At 51.9% G+C, this 19,869-nt stretch overlaps 3 protein-coding genes across 3 annotated transcripts; 1 reads left to right on the top strand and 2 right to left on the bottom strand.

Annotated features, from left to right (window-relative positions):
* Positions 1-2,786: 2,786 nt before the first annotated feature.
* LOC136991078 (olfactory receptor 52R1-like) lies at positions 2,787-3,734 on the bottom strand. The gene has a single exon (XM_067289566.1). It carries the CDS (start codon positions 3,732-3,734, stop codon positions 2,787-2,789), a length of 948 nt encoding a protein of 315 aa, XP_067145667.1.
* Positions 3,735-9,078: 5,344 nt separating this feature from the next.
* On the bottom strand, positions 9,079-11,291 carry LOC136991077 (folate receptor gamma-like). The gene is made up of 4 exons (XM_067289564.1): positions 11,151-11,291; positions 10,198-10,386; positions 9,683-9,818; positions 9,079-9,401 (listed from the first exon to the last, which is right to left on the bottom strand). Exons 1-4 carry the CDS (start codon positions 11,286-11,288, stop codon positions 9,079-9,081), a joined length of 786 nt encoding a protein of 261 aa, XP_067145665.1. The 5' UTR covers positions 11,289-11,291.
* Positions 11,292-17,517: 6,226 nt separating this feature from the next.
* On the top strand, positions 17,518-18,486 carry LOC136991016 (olfactory receptor 51Q1-like). Its single transcript, XM_067289493.1, has one exon. It carries the CDS (start codon positions 17,518-17,520, stop codon positions 18,484-18,486), a length of 969 nt encoding a protein of 322 aa, XP_067145594.1.
* The last annotated feature ends 1,383 nt before the right edge of the window (positions 18,487-19,869 follow it).

Raw genomic sequence — 19,869 nt, 5'->3', positions numbered from 1 at the left:
CAGAAACCAGTTGAAACCAAGGTTAGGAACTAGACAGCTTTCTCAAGCAAAGAAATGAGCCAAGCCGAGAGCATCTATGGAAAAGGAGCTCGGAGTTCATGGAAAAGGCACCTCTTCAGCAACCACTAGGGACCACCAGAGACCCCCAGGGACCACCAGAGACCCCCACAGAAGCCCCCCCGGAGACTCAGACCGCATGCGTAATGACTATGTAAATATGATCATTAGTTCCAGGAAATAGAATGACTATGTATAATCATTTGGGGAAATTTAATGCATGTGTATGTAACAAAGCAATATAAACTTTGGCTAATGCAACATACGGCATGCATGTTGGGAGGAGCGATCCCCCGTGCATCTGGCGCCGTAATAAAGAGAATGCCTGCTTCTTAATGCTACATTGGCGTTAAGGAGTTTTACTCCCGATTTCGGTTCTTGCTATTTTAGAAAACACATGCACCAAGGAGAGCCTGCAAACTGATTGCCTGTGTTTTTCAGCACAGCATTTTAAAGCAAAATGAAGTCTCTGCATCACAGGATGCAGCTGAAAACTGGATTTCAGACCTCATCTTCTCAAGGTGCTCTTTACACTTCTGCTTAGTTCACTGTTCCCCTTTTACAAGAAGGCCATGTGTCCTAAGCTAGAAAGAATCTGTGAAACAAAGGACACACACACTCTCACTGCCTAACAGCTCTACCGGGCAAATTGCAGAACATCCAAGGGTAGAGTTAGCAGACGGAGCATTCGCTGTAGCTCTAAAAACAGAACTGTAAATATCTAGCAGCTGTGACTATGCAGCTACAGATATGCCTGACAAAAGTGATCTGTGGCAAGAGGTGCTCTCTTTTAATAGATGAACTCACAGTCAGGTAAACCATAAAAAATCTTTTGAACTCGCAAGCTGTTCTTCATGTCTGAAAGGCAGCAAGCTTCAAAGCTAAATACAGCTTGAGAAGAACAAGCCTGAGATTTATGGCACAGGTCTCACCTCTCTGTTTGATTCCTCTTTTCATAATCCAGTGGAATTACGAGTTTACACTCTCAGGCATGTTTTCATGCTGTTTTGTCAGTTGCCTTGAAGACCAGTCCTGAGAGGTCAGAGGTGGAGTGAGTGCTCCTGAGCTCCACCACGTCTGCGTGGGTTTGCTCAGGACCACAGGGACTGATAGACCCACCGGGCTCCTTTCCATGAGGGCACTTGGAAAGGGCTCAGACGCTAACCCAGTTTCAAAGCTGGGGAAGCCACAAACCAGTCTGCTGTTGGGTGTGACCAGACTGGGGCCAGCAGTGCTGCCTGGAGGGTCTCTTGGAGACACAGGACAGCAGCCTGTACTTGGGCAGACGCGTGCCCATCCCTGGGAGCTGGTGGCAGCAGCTGGGCTGTCTGCCCACACACTGCAGCTGGTGCACACGTGTGACCGGCTCTGGAGGATGGAGCTGCCCTGTGGTCCCTGGCCACGTCCCAGGAGCTGGCCAAGGAGCCCTCCCACGGTGCCACACCGCATCATCCCCATCATAGCTGGCATCGTCACCCTGGCCGTGCTCCTAGCTCCCGTGCAGTAAAGCTTTCTCTGCAACCTTTGGCAGTGTGAGGAGCACTGGCATGGCCATGGTGTCATGCACAGAAGCACTGCAGGGGACTTTGCTGCCTCCCCGTCACTGGAACAACAGCTAGAGCTGGGGGTTTCCGTTTGTTTGAAATGCAAAGCGGTTACTTGCTGAAAGAGCAATTGCAGAAACAGTCTCCCCTCCAACAGTTCCTGCCTGGTCTCTTCTCCACAGTGCAGCGTGCACAGAAGAGGAGCACACCCAGCTGCCCTCACTCTGCCCCTGAGCATCAGCAAAGGAAGGCAGGGATGAGCAGGGGCTGGGCAAGTCTCCTGTGCTCCAAGACACAACCACTACCCCCAGGGTCACCTGCAGCAGCAGGTTCTCCATGCATCCTCTTCTCAGTGCAGGCTGAAAAGGGACAGGCAGACACTGGAGATGGCGCTGATCGCACTGGGGCTGCAGCCAGCACAGAGCTGTCAGCCCGGCATGGCATAGGCGAGTGTCAGACCAGCAGAACAGGAGGATGAGGAGAGGTGATGAGAACAGCAGCTCCCATGGGAGCTACTCCACCTCCTTCCCAGGTGTTCTACATTTCAAATTAAATGTGTCTCCAAATTAAAAAGTCTGTTTGCACCAGGCAATCTGCCAGCTAATTTGTAGTGTTCTGCTTTTCTCTGCATACCCTCAAATTTAAAACAAAAACAGATTATACCAAATGCTTGGCTATCCTGGTGCTGGTGAAGCACTGAGGCCTCCAAGAAGAAGACATGAATAAAAAGGAAAATTGAGTAAAAAACAAGCACCAAAATCAATCTCTCGGGCATTAAACCAGGAAATGCCCATCATGGTTGGCACTGTAGTCAGAGACAAACCCAGATCAGTGGTGGCCAGCGAGCGTAGGAGAGAGCTGAAGGTGCTCATGGGACATCAGTAGCTGTTGGAGATGTGGTGTTATAGATATATATTTTCAAGAACTGTGCAATGTCAGTGCCCCCTCCCCAAATACCAGCGTGTGAGGGAAAAATCAGAGGGTCTGCGCATAGGAAGTAACACACACACACGTGCAGGGGCACTTCACCCCTAGCCCAACACAGTGAGGATGGGGGCAGTGAAGAACAGCTTTAGGAAGGTCCTAGAAGGACTTTCCCATGCTGTGAGGTGCAACACACCAGCACTCAGGTACCACAGTGAGAGCCGCCTGCTCTCAGTAGGCAAGCTGTCAGAAAGAGGTGAGTCAGGTTGCCTTGTGCTGGAAGAGGAGGACCACTCTGTCCCGGATCTGTTTGGTTCTCACCCCATAAATGATGGGGTTCAAGGTGGGGGGCACCAGCAGGTAGAGATTGGCCACCATTATATGGACATGGTGAGGGATGCTGTGCCCAAACCGGTGGGTGAGGAACGTGAAGAGGGCAGGGATGTAAAATGCCAAGATGACAGAGACATGGGATGCACAAGTGCTGAAGGCCTTGAGCCTTGCCTCTGTGGATGGCAGCCTCATGACTACCTGCAGGATGGTGATGTAGGACACAAATATGAGGATCACATCAAACCCCACCACCAAAAAAGCCACAAAGAGGCCGTAAATGACATTGACTCTGGTGTCCCCACAGGCCAGCTTCACCACGGCCATGTGCTCGCAGTAGGAGTGGGAGATGACGTTCTGCTGGCAGAAGGACAACCTGTGGAGCAGGAAGCAGAAGGGACTCACCAGGACAACCCCACGCACCAGCACCAGGCTCCCAAGGGTCACCACCACTGGCACGGAGAGGATGGTGGAGTGCCGGAGTGGGTAGCATATGGCAACGTAGCGATCCAAGGCCATGGCCATGAGCACACCCGACTCCAGTGACGAGAAGGTGTGGATGAAGAACAACTGAGTAAGGCAGGAGACAAAGCTGATCTCTCTGGAGCCCAGCCAGAAGATGCTGAGCATTTTGGGTACAGAGGATGTGGAGAGGACCAGGTCGGTGAAGGACAGCATGGCCAGGAAGAAGTACATGGGCTCGTGCAGGCTTGGCTCTGTCTTTATAAAGACGAGAAGGGTGATGTTCCCCAGCACAGCAATGGCATACATCATGCTGAAGGGGAAGGCAATCCAGAACTGCTCCTTCTCCAGCCCAGGGATGCCAACCAGGAGGAAAGCAGGAGGGTGGTAGAGGGTGGTAGAGTTCAGAGACGACATGGAATGCTTGTTGTCTCCGAGCAGGGGTGGGCAAGTTGTCCTGCTGGAAGCAAACATCCAAGAACCTGTAAAAGCATGGGCATTTGTCAGCTGGCAGCAGAGCAGCAGAGTTCCTGCTGAGGCTGTGACTCCCATAGGGCCCACATACTTGGCTGGCAAAGCAGAGGCCATGGAAATGGATTTGCTTTCCTTTTGAAGTGGCCATGGCTTGTAAGGGGCCAGAATACGTTTTATTCATGCGGACACCCGTACTGGGAAAATCAGCGCTGCTGTCAGAACTGTGCCTCTCCCTCCACCCTGTGTTTGCTGGTGGTGACCATGGCCCCACTGCTATAAAGCCTCTCTTGCCTCCCAGCGTGAAAGGCTGGCACCTGCCCACGTTTGTGCTGCAAAGAGGGGTCTCCCTTCCGAGAGACAGGTGGGCTTGCACGTGGCTGGTGCGTGCCACTCGGTGACACACACGGCCAGACTCTCGTTAGTGCCTGGGAAGGGGATGGCACAAATCTTCTGGGAAGCCCCGTCTGGCCACGGGAAGCACAGGAAGGGGGCTGGGAACAGCCAGCATGAATGTACCGAGGGCACCTCGTGCCTGACCAGCCTGACTGCCTCCTGTGATGAGGTGACTCTCTGCATGGAGAAGGCGAGAGCAGTGCATGCTGGTCGCTTTGACTTTAGCAAGGCCTTTGACTCAGTTTGCCCTAGTAGCCTCGTAGACACCTTGCTGAGCGATGGGCTGCATACAGGGATGATCAGGCTGGTGGAAAACTGTGCGCACCACCGGGATCAACAGGTTGTGAGGAGCAGTACAAAGTGGAAGTGGCAGCCAGGCTAGTGGTGGCACCCCTCAGGGGTCAACAGTGTGTCAGCACTTTCTAAGGTCTTTTTCACTCACCAAATGCAGGGATGAGGTGCGATCTGAGCAAGTTCACAGCTGAGAACAAATCCGGGCAGTGACTCACAGGGATGGCAGGGCTGCTACTCACAAGGACCTCGACATGCTGAGCCACGGGCTGGCAGGACTGCAAGGAGTTAACAAAGGCACATGCCGATTCCTGTGCTGGGGATGGAATAATGCTGCGCAAGAAAGCAGGCTGGGAGAGACTGTGTAGGAAGCAGCTTGGCAGGGAAGGAGCTGGGGTCCTGGCAGGTAACGTGATGCCCATGAACGAGGCGTGAGCACTGACAGCAGAGCGGCCAACTGCCGCCAGGGCTGTGCTGGCAGGAGTGCTGCGAGTGGGGCCAGTGCCACGATTGCTGCCCTGCTCGGCACTGGTGGGGCCACGTGTGGGCACTGCACCCAGGCTGGGTGCACCAGTGCCAGGCTGCAGCCAGCCCATTGCAGCCCCACGTGGGTCCTGGCTGGAGGCCGGGACGCGAGAGAGGCCGAGAGCTGGGTGTGGGCAGCGGGAGAGGAGGGGGTCTCATCGCCACTGGCATCTCCTTGCTGGGAGCCGTGAGGGAAGGCGGAGCTGGAGTCTCCTCAGAGGGGCCCAGGGACAGGGCGAGAGGCGACAGCCCAGACTGGAGCGGGGGAAATTCCCAGTAGTTCTAAGGAAAAGCTTTTGCCCCTTTCTGCAGGTGCTCAAACCCTGGGAGAGCAGCCCAGACACGCTGCTGCATCTCCGTTTTGGAAGACATTCAAAGCTCAGCTGCATACAGTGCTGAGCAGCCTCCTGCAAGGGACAGTACATGGGGTGGAGTGCTGGAGCAGAGACCTCCAGAGGTCCCTCCCCCATATACGACCCTTTGATTCTGCAAGCCCCTGATCCTGGGATGACGGGAAACAGCAGCTCTGTTGAGGCAGTCGCTTGCTTGCTTTCCTCTTGCAGCTCCTGCCTTGGGGCACTGCTCCAGCTGCAGCTGCCTCTGTCAGCCTGCTTCACAGGTGGGAGAGGCAGGGATGTGCCCCTGGAAGGAGCAGGGCTCAAATACTACAGCCCAGGCTAAGCACTTGGACAGAGAGACAGCATCTCCAGTGGAGCCTTTGGGAGGTGGAGTTGCAACCCTTGGACCCTTCCTTGCCTTCCCACTGCGCTCGGCTGATCCCAGAGCTCTGCCAGGGCAGGCCAGGGCAGCTGCACTACTCCTCTTCCCACGGCTGCTGCTGAAAAAGCATTACACACTCTAAAGAAAGGCTGCTGATGGCCACAGGGATGCCAGAGCTCAGGGCTGAGGGCAGAGGGACACGGCTACAAAGCAGGACAGTTGCACTTGCTCTGCCTCCACTGCCAAGGTGTTCACAGGGCTAAAATACTACAGGCTAGGCTATTTCCGTGTTTGCATCCCCCCAAGCAGCACTCTTCTTCCTCTTTAGGGCTCAATCCTTTCTCCCTGGGAGCATCGTGAGCAACCCACCAAGCTCACAGGAGTTTGTATTCTGCATGGCAAGGAGAGACAAAGAAAAGCAGCAAAAGCAGACTACAAGAGGGCTCCTTTCTCCAGCCTAGTCCCTAGCACAGCCTGAGCCACCCGCCAACACAGGAGAGCAGCCTGGCCCCGAAGCTCTCACCTGTGCCCTGCTCCTGTGAGGAAGGAGGCTCCTCTGCTGGAGATGGAGGTAGGGAGCAGCAGGAGGAGGGATCGTCTGCCTAAGAGCAGGGAGCCAGAGGTAGTTAACAAGTGTGCCAAGGAGTCCCTGAAGGGCCGTGAAGCAGGAGGCAGATGTGAGTCCCAGTGGTCCCCGCAGTGTGCTTAGAGACACACACCGCAGCCAAACCCTTTCCTCGCCCAGGCCACCAGTGCACAACAGCAGGACCTTGGAGATCATTTTCATCTCATTCCTGCACAGCCTAAGGTCTCTTTTACCATCTCCCATCCCTGCAGAGCTTTCTTTGCAGTGTCCACCTGGACAGAAGTTATCCAACATGGATAACTGCCCCTTTCAAGCTAACGTGCAAGTGAGCTCACATCAGACCTTGAGTATGTGCTATGGGTAATGCTCAGCAACATTTGGTTGCCCCTTCTGGGGGCAAAGCCTGGACTGCAGCTACTTTTGGTGTTAGAGCAGGGCATTGACACAAACCACAGCAGGAGAGAGTCCCTGGCCCAATAAGCGATCACAAAAAAGGCACACACAGAAGCACATGGAAACACTGAAAGCACATTAAGGCAAACATGAGGAACTACTGCTTATCATATTGAAGTGCACTGCACAAGGCGTGTACACCAAGCATGTAGTGTGGAAGAGAGCCAGGAGGAAAGCTGGCAGCTGGAAAAGCTGGACAAAGCCAATGAGGCAGTGTTGGGCCAGTCTGATGGACAGAAGATTCAATCTCTCCTGTGAAAGGGGAAGTCAGCACCTGCCTATCCCTGGGCAGCTGTGGGTAGTGACTGTCCAAAGGGGCAGGCAGCTAAGCCTTTTCCAGCTGGCTGTCTTTGCTCCCTGCACCATTCTATTCATTCCTACCCATCTGGGGACTCTCTCCAGCTCCCACAGTGCAAGTGTCAAGGTGCAGCCTAGCCTGGGAAGTGAGAACAACTCTGCTGCTCTTGGCAATCATGACTAGGCCATTGCCTTCCAGCAAGAATCAAGGGGCAGAGGGGAAAGAAGTAAACTGCAGTTGCAGACCAATCTGCCTCCCCTAGGAAGGCCCAGATTTCATGCAATCATTCATGCAGAATGCTCCTGTTATTGACAAGCATGGGCATAGCCCCAGCAGAACTAGTGAAGCGCCCAGGAACAAGTGGCTACAACTGAAGACTGCTCATAAAGCAGTTCTGTCAGGGTTTTTTTGTTGTTGTTGTTTTTTCTTTTTTCTTTCATTAAGCCAGGATCCTAGAATAGCTTCAGCGGACAACACATTCAAGCTAGGAAAAAAAAAGGTGCCTGTGTCTCCTCATAAGGCAACAAATAAATAATCAGCTACAGTGGAGGCTGTACAGTTAGAAACGCATATGGCAATTAAACAGGAATACTGCTAGGAAAGCTGCTTTGGTTTAAAGATTCCTTAAAGCAGTTGAAGCAAGATAAAGCTCTAAAGACCGGACAGTTGTGGTCTGTGTCCAATCTAAGCACCCTGAGCATTTTCCCATTCCTCTCCCACCCAACTGCATCTCACAAGTTGCTAAAAATCTGCCAGAGGCTTTTCTTTCCTCTGCAGAAGGGGAAAGGAGAAAAAAGAGAGGGAAAAAACTCAGCACAAGCTGCGAGCCTTCACACAGCTACTTATGAAGTCTGAAAATCCCATGTGGGAGGTTGTGAAGAGTTACCCTGCAGCAGAAAAGAAGGTTTTGAAGTGACACAGGCACACAACCAAGACCAGGTCACAGGCAGGGGCCAGGAAAGCCATACAAGTCAGCCTGACCTTTGCCACAGCTGTGCATCAAAGGGAGCTTTCAGAGTACATCTGTTTGAGGAGCTGCAGGACTAGGCCAGTTCTGCCAAGATATTCCTCACAGACACATTCCCTGAGCTGGAAGAAACACATTTAAGTTGCTGCAAGCTGTAATGGCAATTGGCCTTTAGCTGCAGAAATCCACCCCCCACACACCCCCAGAAGATCAGCCTGCACCTGGCTTTGGGAGGCCAACTCCAAGGGAAGGGAAAGGGCACTGGAGAATGGTTAAGGCTAGGGACAAGGGCCAAGACATTCTGGGTGCTTCCATCATGCCTAGGTGTGCAAGAGCCCCAGGGTGCACCAGCAGAAGACTCTGCATCTCCTGCAGCACGATGGAGCAGAGCACAGCAGCTAAGGATTTCTCAGGACCCATGAGGCAAGGCTGCAGCTTTCCCAGCCCCAGACTGGCTTCTTCATTTGGGAAAAGCCCTGTGCAGGCCAGAACAGCAGGCTTGTTCCACCCCCAGAGCCCTGCTACTTCCTCAACAGTATTTGTTTCAACTCCAGGAGAGCAAGGCTGATTAAGAAGGCTTTTATTCTCACTGCCCAGCCTCCAGGGAGCTGGAGAGGAGTCTGAGGAAGCCACCAGCAGAGCTCAGCTGAGGACCAGGAAGAAGCATTTGCAAGCCAGAGCACAGCTGTCAGAGCCTGTGCTAGGGCCAGGAGAAGGTGAGTGTGGGGTGGCAACACATGTGCTGAAGGAGCAACACCTCCTACCTCAGAGCAAAGGCTAGGCCTTCCCTCCATAGCATGGCAGGGAAAGAGTGTCCTTCACCACCAGCTCCAAGTAGAGGCAGGTATCAAGGGCCAACAGCAACAACAACATTCATGTCAAGCACTTGCTGGCATGGACAAACAGTTCAGGCAGACCTGAGTGTTATACATGCCATCTCCTCTCATAGGGCACCTTGTGCAGCCCATTTCTTGAGAGTGGCCAAAGCCAAGGCCCTTGGGCGAGCCATTGGAGGGATCCCCCAGCACCCACAGGGCCAACAGCTCCCAGGGCCCTAGGGGAGCATCAGGAGGGCAAGAGGCAGCGGGACCAGGGCAGGCCATGGCAAAGCACACACAGCTTTGCCAGTCTCAGCAGGAGTCACATTCTTCATCCGAGCAGGAGAGGATCTCTTCTTCCAAGCATAGTGTTTTGCCACAAGCACATTGGGGTTTCCCTGGGCAGGATCAAACCACATCTGGATGCAGCGCCCACTGCCCCGGTGCTCTGTGGTGTATTTGTAGGAGTTGGACCAGATCTTCTCACACAGGTCAGCTGGTTGGGGGAAGACATGGGAGAAGGGCCTGCACATGGATCCCCAAGGGCAGCGGTTTGTTCCTGAGGACAGACAGCACCAGCAAGGCCCTCCTGAGTGAGCACACTTCAGTTCCCTCCTTCCACACAAGGAAGCAGGCCCCAGCTAACAGTCTGCCCACAGCCCACTGCTGCACATCAGCTGGTGGACTGTGGCTTGGCCACCTTCTAGTCTGCAACCCCCCAAGCCAAATGAGAGCAACCAGGTGTCTTGGCTTTGAGCACTGGGCAGGCAGCAGTGACACTGCCAGGTCTTGGTTTGCAGGGAAAGGTGAGGAAAGGCTTGCTCCACAGAGCCCACTAACCTGTTGCCCAGTTCCAGCCCTTGTGCCAGTTCTCCTTGCAGGTGACAGAGTCCTTGCAATCCTCCCACCACTCCTCACAGTCCTCTTTGCAGAGGGGCACATGGAGAATCCTCTCCCGACGCCAGCTGCTGTCAGCCTCCAAGAGAAGAGGGCCATGCACATTGGTGGTGGCCCTCGAAAGCCAAGGGCTCTGCCACATCACAGAGGTCATCTGAATCCCCCTCCCAACCCTTTCCCTTGGCCTCCAGAGCTGACCCCCAAAAGTTTCAGTCCCACCAGACACACCTTGATAGAGAGCAATTTTTACATCAGTCAGCCTCTGCTTAGGTACACAGGCAAGCAGAGTCCTCTGCTAATCTACCTATCAGGTGGAGAGACTCACCATTCCTGGAGAGCACACATGCCAGCCCTCACCCAGGCGGGCAAGAGCATAACACACAGGGCACCAGCAGATCCCATGTCATGGGCCCAGCACAAGCTCCACTGCCTTCAGTCACAGCAGAACTGACCCCTACCTTGTCAATCCAAGGCCCCAGGTTGGGTGAGCACTCATACAAGCACGTGTCCTGGATGAAGTGCCTCTTGCACTTGGGTGGCATCACCCCACAGTGGTTCCAGTTGAAGCTGTAGAGGTAGGACTGGTCCCTGTGGGCTTCTGAGCTGGTGTTGGCTGTGCAGCAGGCATTGTCCTTCCAGGGGGAACACTGCCATGGAGCAGGAGACAGGCCCGTGAGGAGGGCCAGGCAGCAGCTCAAGGCAGTGGCAGGCTGCTGCAGGTGCCAGCTGCCTGCACTGCCTCCAGCAAGAGCACTTGAGCAGCAACAGCATTTGCCCTTCTGCAGCAACCCCAGGGCACTGCAGACTGAAGAGCTTGCGGCTGCAGCCAGATGGAGTCAGCAGGAGAGCAGGACAGGGACCATGAAGGTCAGAGCCCAGCCCAGATCACACACAGCACCAGTCCCAGCAAAGAGAAACACGAGCTGCCACCTGCTGGGCCCTGGCTGCCTGCTAGGCCTGTCCCCACCAAGGGCTGGGGAACAGAGCTCCCAGGCAGCAAGAAGCAGCTCTAACACAGAGAGGGAGGGAGCAGAAAAGATGGGCTTTTCTTGCCAGCATTTATCTCAGTGTGATCTCAGGATCCCCTGAGCTTTGAAAAAAGTGCCCTCCTGGCAAAAACAAAAAGGAAAACTGAGCTAACACAAGAAATCCCCACATCCATGGCAGCAGTAGCTCCCCCCACCCCCATTCTGCTCTAGCCTTTTGTTGGAAGAAAGGGGCAAAACAATCTGGCCCCATATACAGCACAGGCCATCTTCCCCAGACAAGAGCTTGCTAAGCCCAAAGCTCCACAGCAGCCTCTCTGGTCTGGGCAGGTGGGCAGAGGGCACCCAGACAGCGCCACCTGGCATATCCTGGACTGCAGAGGTGGTGGCTGGACAGAAACATCAGCAGCACAGCAGCATCCTACCTGGCCATGCAGCAGCCCCTCTGGGCCAGGCTTGCTTTTGTGGTGCTTGGCATCCATGCAGACATTCAGCAGCAGGTCCTTGGTGGCACTCACTGTGGAGGCAGCCAGCAGCACAAGCAGCACCTGCCCCACTGCCATCTCCACAGAGGCAGGAGAAGGGCAAAGCTGCACAGGCAAGGGGACAGCAGAGGACACGCTTTAGCAGGAGCAGCAGGAGCAGAGGGGCTGTGCAGGCAAGGCACCCAGAAGGACACCAGCAGCTTGCTAGCAAGTCACAGCACCAAGGACACATGGTGCAGTGCTCCAAAGAAAGGCTGCCAGGTCAGCCAGGTGTTGTCCCCAGGCAGCCTGGCACCCTCTCCTCCATCAGCACTGCGGCTGTTTGCTAGTCAGCCTCTGAGACCCCACAAGGCACCATGATCAGCAGGACAATGCTGCATTAGAGCCCTTCCGGCTGGATTCCTTCTTCCCTTAAGCCACCTCACAGTTTAAGCTCAGAGCTTTCAGAGCCCAAGCTTCATGCAAGCTAGACAGCCCCTAACTAGGGATGGGTTTTAGCTAGTGGTTCAGAGGAGGCGGTTAAAAGCACCAGCACACTGACACCTTGCCTGGACCACCAGCTGCAAGAGGCCCACCTTCTTTTCAGGAATGGGTCAGAAGAAAGAGGCATTTGCTTTGGCTCATCTGTACCTCACAGCCACTACAGAGCCAAAACTAAGGTCTCTAAAGGAGAAGAGACTCGAGCAACAGGAGACAACTTCATGTCAGAATGTCTTGGCCTCTCCTTCCTATCCAGAGCAGAATAGGTCTTTTATGCTCACTTGTTAGAGGAATGCTACTCCCTCACATTCCTTGTCAAGGCAGGAGAACAGTGTAGAACCACCACTCCTAAGGAAGCTTTTGCACAGCACAGGAAGAGGACACACTGCTTACAACATCTAAAAACAGTATAAAGTGCTGTAGGAGAAAACAGCAACTCCTGAACTAAGGAAGCATACACATAAACCTGAGGCTGAGGAAGTAACTAATCTGCATCATAACCACATACTCCATAAAGCAAAGAAGAGCAGCTTACCAGTCAAAAGAGCCTCCAAGACCTCTGCAAGACCTTAAAAACACTCAGTGCAGCAGCATCCTGGGCTCAGCTTTAACAGGAGAGTCTTCTCACACAGATGCTGGCACTTGAAAGCACTAATATGCTTAATGAGGTCTAGCTTGTGCCAGCATGCATTGCCTTAGGAGCAGTGGTTTAGTGACAAGCAGCTGTGCCCAGCTTCTCTCACAAGCCACCATCTCTTGCCTGGGGAGACGATCAGTAACAACGATCCATGTTATGAGAGTATCAGCTCCCAAATTAAAAAATAAATGCCAGCTGATGAGAGGAAACAATAAGCCTTGTTGCAAAGACCTGAACACTACAATTGAGCCTGAAAGCCAGCTTTGATCACAAGACCCCTCGGGAAGCCCCTACTCCCTGGCTGCTGACAGGCAGAGCCTTCCCTCTGAAACCACGCAGGTTCTTCAATCACAGCCCTGATTTGGGGGATTTTTGGTGATGAACCCACTTGCCTGAGGAGCTCCTCTTTCTGGGTGTCACTCATGAACACTTTCAGCTCCACAAGACCCTGTTGTAGTGATTTCCGCAGTCTAATTCCATGGTGTGTGAAGAATGACCTCGATAGGTTTGCTCTGAACCAGCCGTGTGCTGTTTTCATTTTTCGTGCTTCTCGTTCTCGTAGTGGAAGTGACAGTGAGCGATTATTCCCCATTCATCCTCTCTGTGCCTTTGTCACCTCTATCGCATCTCCCCTCAGCTGCCTCTTGTCCATGCTGCAGAGTCACGGTCTGCTCAGGTCTTGTGGCACATCTTTCCCTTCCCCGGAGGAGCCACAACTGCAGCAGTATCCCAGACGCATAACGCCGTTCTTCCTTTCCTTTCTACCCCTTGACAAGGAATTTCTAATATCTGGCTTGCTTTTGGGCACTGCTGATCACCAAAATGATGTTGTCATAAAACTGTCAGAACTTGTGACAGCTTATTCCTGAGGGATAATTGTTAGCCATGAGCCCGTCATTTTCTGTCTAAAGTGTTCTGTTTTTTTTTTTCCCCCAATTGCATCACTTTACATTTATCTAATCTGACTTATATCTGTTGTTGTATTGTACAGTTACATTAGGCTCTTCTGCAGATTTCCTCAGCCGGTCCTCCTTTTTCTTGAGTAACTGACTATCATCAGGAAACTTGGTCACCCTGCTGTTTTCCCTCCTTTTCCCAGATGAACTAAATTGGAAAGGACAAGCCCCAGCACAGATTCCTGCAGGGGTTCACTGTAAAGGATAGCCGTTTATCTTCTGATTCAATCCTGTCCTAGTGTGAGGGATTTCACTCTCGTCTGACGGCTGCTTGTTTGATGACCTCTGGTGGGGGCCTTATTCAGAGCCTTTGGGACTCCAAGTAGGGTCGATCAACTGGATCTGCCTCACCCAGAATCTTTTCTGGTCCTTTGAGGACTTTGGGTATCCTAGGGAGGCTTGTCTCCATGTTAGAAGAGCCGAGCTGAGCCTTCCCCAGGATCGCGTGCTTATGCAAGGGCCGGTTGATTCAACCCTTCATTATTTTCTGCATCCTTGTCCCACACAGGTCTCACGTTCATGGTTCTGCAGTTCTCCAGATCTCCCCAGAAAGCCTTTTGAGTGCGAGCCACATGAACGTGTATCCCGTGTCCGTGAAGGGGGTACTTGTCCGCGTGATGCTCAGTGCGGAAGATGGGGAAGCTCTCCCTCTCTCTGTAGTCCTACCAGTATGGCTTGTGTTGATGGCAGAGGTGGGTGGGTGCACCCCCATTTGCTCCATGCAGCTGACTTGCCTTGTGCAAGTTGTCTCGGGGCTCTGAGACTGAGAGTGTCCTGGGGACCTCCCACCCCGAGGTGAGCTGTGGTGAGCTGGCTGCCCTGAGGTGGACGGCAGGGGGACATTTCTCGCTGTCCCGGCACGGCACGTCAGGGACGCCTAACCTCGTGCTCCGCGTGCTCCTTCCTGGGGGCAGACTCAACACAGTGGTTGCAGCAGCAAGGGTACCTTGTATCCTCAAGTTCCGACTGTCCGTGCTTTACCTAGGGCAAGCCCTGGCTGAATTCTGATATGTAATTCTCAGTGGCTGATTTGGCCTTTTTCCTCTCTGCCATGCACAGTCGGAAGACATCTGCATTCGACTGATGCCTACATGTTTGACAGCAGGGATCCAGAGGTGCTCACACCTCCTGCAGCTCAGCATGTTTAGAGGCATTCGCGTGTGGGTGTCTAGTCCAGGAAAGCTCTTCCAGGTCTCGGATTGCTTGTGATGCCCTCCCTGAACTTTCCCCGTTTCATGTCCCTCTTTGAGATGAAGGAAGCAGAACTGCACAAGATCAGGGTGAACATTAGGTTTATACAGCCGTCTAAGGACGTTCCCTGATGTTTATTCCTGTCCTAACCATTATTTGCATTCAGTTTTTCTTTTTTTCTTTTTTAATGCTTCTGAGCACTAACCACGGAGCTACTCAGCAGTCAGCAAAAACTAAGGTTTAACCTGCAAGGCCTGTCGCTGTGTTGGAAACTTCCTGCACTCAGCAACATTTCATGGGCGCTGTGAGAGCGGTCTCAGGCTTTAAGAGCGCTAAGGGACAGAGGGCTGGAGGCTTGTGTTAGTACATTGGCAACGGGTACAGGGCGAGGAGAAGGAGCTGTGGAGGAGTGCAGCAGAGCTTGTGCACCAGCACCTCCAGCAGCAGGAGCCATCACTGGCAGGATCTCATCTGTCAAGGGTCGGTAAAGCATTTCCCAGGTTTTAGTGTGATGCTGGCTGTTGAGGATCCCTTTGGCTCAGAGGAAGGCGTGTTTGCAGTTTTTCCTTCTGCTGCTTTGCAGCTTCCCGCAGAGGCTGTGTGGCCGGTGGGGACGGTGAGCGGGGACCGTGTGGTTTGTGTCCCCTGCCCAGTGGAGAGTTGAAGGCACAACGACTCCCCCAGCTCCTATTCCCTTTGGCTTGTCTGCGCCTCTTCACAGCAACACTGTGCTTCCCAGGGACACGCTCCTTCTGCCTCTGGGTTGCTCGTAATGCTCGTTCTCAGCAGTGTTTTGTCAGGAAAATATTATAAATAGCTGTGCGTGGGCAGCACAGGCAGGGAGCACCTGGGCCTTGACTCTTCACTTCGTCAAGACCTTGCATCCTTGGCAGGACTAAAGTTGTCAATGCAGCGAGAAGGAAAGACTACTATGATCTTTAATTCCCCATGAGCACAGCACCACTAAGACGTGGGAGCACGACGAAAAGCTGAAACGACAGCTACTCTTTGTAAGTTTCCATTCAGATTTCCACCTTTATATTTACTTCTTCCCATTACTACTTGCTCATTTTTCCACACTTCCTAGATCTGTAGATCTTAGGGCGAGAAGGGACCAGTGAAGTTACTTGGTTTTAATTCCCCCGCTTGAAAATAAAGCAGACCAACTGAAGAAAGGTTGGGGGTGTGCCAGGAGAATGAGACATGACCTGGAAAATTTAAAGGAGCTTGGATTGCGTAGCGTAAAGAACAAAAGACCAAAGAGAACTGTCTTTCAGTGTGTAAAGCAGAGCTGTGGAAAAGGGAATCAAGTCTTCTTTGTGACGGCCATGGGCAGGGCCAGGCAGGGTGGGTTTAGCCTGCAGGAAGAGAGGGTCGCCATAGGAGTGGGGTGAAGGCAGTGAAGCACGGGACTAGATTGCCTAGGGAGGATGCCGCTTTGCCATTGGTGGCACTTTGAAAACCAGATTGAGCAGGTGCCCATCAGGAATGGCATGGCATAGGTGGATCCTGCCTTTGGGCAGGCAATGGACTAGGGCACTGTCCCTCTGCAGCTGATCGAAGGATGGCTGCTGGTGGTTCATCAGAGATGGGAAAGTGGTCTCCTGAGGGCCCTTTCCGGCATATTTCCTATCAATTCTGTGATGAGCCAGGTGACCACCACATTTTACTGGCATTAAATCAGTGAGCTCACTTTGACCTGAGATGTCCTCCGGTTGCCCTTTGAAGACTTCAGGCAGAAGAGAATCCGAAGCTTCTAAGGTTGCCTGTTCCCACTGGAGAATGCTAAATCTCTGCTAAAAGTGTGTTTCTTGCTTTACTTTAGCTACCACAGCTTTTAGCCTTCAAGAGATAAGGCTTCTCCTACCTGCCCTGCCATATCAAAGGGCGTTTTGTTTTCAGAAATCTCTTTCTCTGGAAGGAATGGTAGGCAGGAATCAACTTGCTTCCTAACCACAATGGCAAATCTGCCCTGTTTTAAGTCAGTTTTCCCTGCTTAGCATAAAATCAGAACTTAGTGCCTGGTATGACTTTTTCAGAGTGAGGCTGCAGTGTCTTGCTATGCTTTACTGCTGTTTAAAAGATGCTCAGATTAGAAAACCTGCGCACCTGCCAGCTACTTACAGAATTTTCCATGGCTAAAATACACATGCAGAATTCCCGCCGTCTCAGTGTGGTTGCGCTTGTATTTAGGAAAGCAATCCATTTCTCCTTTCAGCTCTTTCTGCAAGAATGTGCTCTAACCCGTGGGCAATCAACCCAGAGCCTTGGAGGACATTGCCTGGCCGTGTTTAGCTGGGGGACAAGTGTGTGATCAAGACACTCGCAGAGCTCCAGTTCCTCGGTCATTCGGGGCTCCTTGAAGCCAAGGTCTCAAAGTGTGTGTCGCGTGCAAAGAGGGAGGAGAGGACAGAAGACAACTGGCATGAAACTGCATCTCATCCTGCAGTGGGATCGGGAAGCCGTCGGGACTCAATCTGAAGAATCAACAGCACTTCTAAATTCACCATTTCAAGAGAACTTCCTACTTCTTTCTGGAGTGAAAAGCCATATCAATGACACCAGAGTCTCCTGACTCCATTAAGTGGAAGCCCAAAAATGCCAAAGGTGCAGGTGAAATTGACATAAATAGCTTTGCTTCACCCGCTACATTTGATTACTTGCTATTTATCTGGGGGACAGTTATGAACTTTCCTCCCTTTTCCTGAAATAGTAATGTTTATAATAACAGCAATATTGCACATTGACATTTACAATCGTACTAGGTAAAGGAAGAAATTATCAGGCTCCCAGGCTATATGGTATTTATTCTTGTCATAGCGGAGTGCAAGGATTGCATCTTTCTACGCTATGCTTCTGCACCATCATGCTTTCACGTACATAACGGTTTGTACTGCAGCACTTTGAAAGTGCCAGTGCATGAAACATAAAGCTATTTGCTTAGATTTTGCTGATTTATGATCTGGGGTTATTTCTAGGTGGCGTGTTTTTCTTTGGTTCACTGATCACATTAGTGAATTGCCTTTTTGTGCTTCAGTTCATCATGTCGTGTTGCGATAGGAGCAATTCCTCTCAGCTGACGTTCATGCTGACGGGCATCCCGGGGCTGGAGGCTGCCCATGTCTGGCTCTCCATCCCTTTCACTTGCATTTACGTTGTGGCACTGGCGGGGAACTGCACGATCCTCTTTGTCATCTGGACCGAGCCGAGCCTCCACGAGCCCATGTACCAATTCCTCTCCATGCTGGCCATCACGGATCTGGGCTTGTCTCTGTCTACAATGCCAACTGTGATGGGTATTTTCTGGGCCAACCACAGGGAAATTGGTTTGGATGCCTGTTTTATTCAGGGCTACTTTGTTCATTCATTCTCTTTCATGGAGTCTTCAGTGCTTCTGGCCATGGCCTTTGATCGTTATGTGGCCATCTGCTACCCACTGAGATACTCCTCCATCCTCACCAGCGCCAGGATAGCCAAGATCGGGCTGGCTGCCCTGTGCAGATGTGTCTTACCAATTATCCCCGAACTTCTGGTACTAAGAAGTTTACCATTCTGCCGGTCCCGTGTGCTCTCCCACCCCTACTGCCTGCATCAAGATGTGATCAAGCTGGTATGTGCAGACATCACATTCAATAGCATGTACGGGCTAGCCGTAATGGTCCTCATAGTTGTGTTAGACCCCCTGCTCATCTTTGTGTCATATATACTGATTGCTAAGGCAGTCGTGAGCATTGCATCCCCAAGTGAGCGTCTCAAGGCTTTAAACAACTGCTTGTCCCACATCCTGGCAGTCCTAGTACTGTACATCCCCATGGTTGGCTTGTCCATGGTTCACCGTTTTGGCAAATATGCCTCCCCTCTTGTTCACATCCTCATGGCCAACATCTACCTGCTGGTCCCCCCCGTGCTGAACCCCATCATCTACAGCATTAAAACGAAGCAGATCCGCAGGGGTGTCCTCAGGGTGCTCACACCAAGAAGGATCTTCTCCCCGTGGCACCATGGGAGCTGAGAGATCTCCTTGACAGAGGTCACTGCTCTGGGAAACACCCACTTCATAGAATGATCCAGGTGTCGCTTCAGCATTTGGAAAGTGCATTTGCTTCGCCTCACTCAGGGCACCCACTCAGTGCAGTTATTAACTGTTATTCATAGCCATCCGTTAAGAATCATTCATCAGAAATCCCCGTGCATGAAGCGAGTGGAGCCTGTGACCGAGTCGCTGCAGCCTCTGCTTGTGAGGAGCACTGTTCTTCCCGATTCCATCCCTGTGGCAGCCACGGGCTTTCGCAGATTCACAGACTGTAAGCGACCATTAGGGCATTTTCTAGCCCACAGTTTCCTGTAGTCAATCCTGTCCTGTGACTCCTTCAAATGCTTTTCATTCCAAGGACCTGAATAACGCTACCTGATCCATTTACAGGCTGTACAAGCAGTCACAAGGCAGTTTCAGTGCCAGTGCAATAGTCATGCATGAGCACCTGGTAGTTGTCTTGTGGGCTTACTGCATGAGAAGTTTGATCTGTTCCAGATGATTTTGATAGGAAGCTTCACATGAAAATGGGCATTTAAGTCATCTGCACACCTCAACAAATTCTCTACGCACTCCACTTTCCAGCTCATTCTGCTCATGAAAGCCATATTTTAATACGTCCCTTAGTTTGCCAGATGTCAGCCACAGTGCTTTGCTCCCACAGCTTTTCATGATTGTTACCAGGGGCCTCAGCCAAGGAGTCTCAAAAGGGAGTGGGAAAAAAAAATAAAATAAATATAAATTTAAAAAGGGGGGGGGGGGACGCTGTGTTGCCTGCCTGTAAGACACAGTGAAAGCCTCGCAGGGTTGGACTATCGTAAGTGGGTTAGAGTCCCACCAGGTCGGGTTAGAGTCCCAAATTGCTCAATTTTTGTGGTAATTTGACATTTAGAACATTATTGGACTTTGCTTTGTGGATTTTGTGGTTATGGGTAACCAAGCATTGAAAGAGGGGGGGATTTTGAAGAAATCACCTCTGGGGTGTCTTGTAAAGCATTGGAAGGAGGCAGCAGGTCTGCCAGGAGGTACACTTACAAAAAGGCAATTAATTGAATATTGTAATCCTTGGTGGCCAATGTATACTTTAGAGGATCAGGAAAAATGGCCTAAGAATGGAACTGTGAACTATAATACCATATTACAATCAATGTTGTTTTGCTGGAGGGAGGGGAAATGGGATGAAGTACCATATGTGGATTTCTTTTCACTTTACGGAATGATTATGAAGCAAGAAAAGGACTGTGAACTGATGGATAATGATTCTAATGGTATCTATGTCTTGGCTGATAAGGTGCAGAAGAAACGGGGACGGGAATGTTGTTCTGCATGTGCTGTTGGGAGAGGTTGTATTAAACAGTTTGA

The sequence above is a fragment of the Apteryx mantelli genome, chromosome 1 (assembly GCF_036417845.1).
Source record: "Apteryx mantelli isolate bAptMan1 chromosome 1, bAptMan1.hap1, whole genome shotgun sequence".
In the NCBI taxonomy this organism is placed as follows: Eukaryota; Metazoa; Chordata; class Aves; order Apterygiformes; family Apterygidae; genus Apteryx; species Apteryx mantelli.
Note: the sequence above shows the minus strand (reverse complement) of the source record. Positions and strands in the feature narration are given on the sequence as shown.

Excerpts from the sequence above, each read along its gene's own strand:
- LOC136991077 (XM_067289564.1), bottom strand. The coding sequence starts at position 11,288 with ATGGCAGTGGGGCAGGTGCTGCTTGTGCTGCTGGCTGCCTCCACAGTG. Across the intron at positions 10,387-11,150 it reads AGGGGCTGCTGCATGGCCAG|TGTTCCCCCTGGAAGGACAA; the intron begins GTAGGATGCTGC and ends GCTCCATGGCAG. Across the intron at positions 9,402-9,682 it reads GGGCTGGAACTGGGCAACAG|GAACAAACCGCTGCCCTTGG; the intron begins GTTAGTGGGCTC and ends GTCTGTCCTCAG.
- LOC136991078 (XM_067289566.1), bottom strand. The coding sequence starts at position 3,734 with ATGTCGTCTCTGAACTCTACCACCCTCTACCACCCTCCTGCTTTCCTC.
- LOC136991016 (XM_067289493.1), top strand. The coding sequence starts at position 17,518 with ATGTCGTGTTGCGATAGGAGCAATTCCTCTCAGCTGACGTTCATGCTG.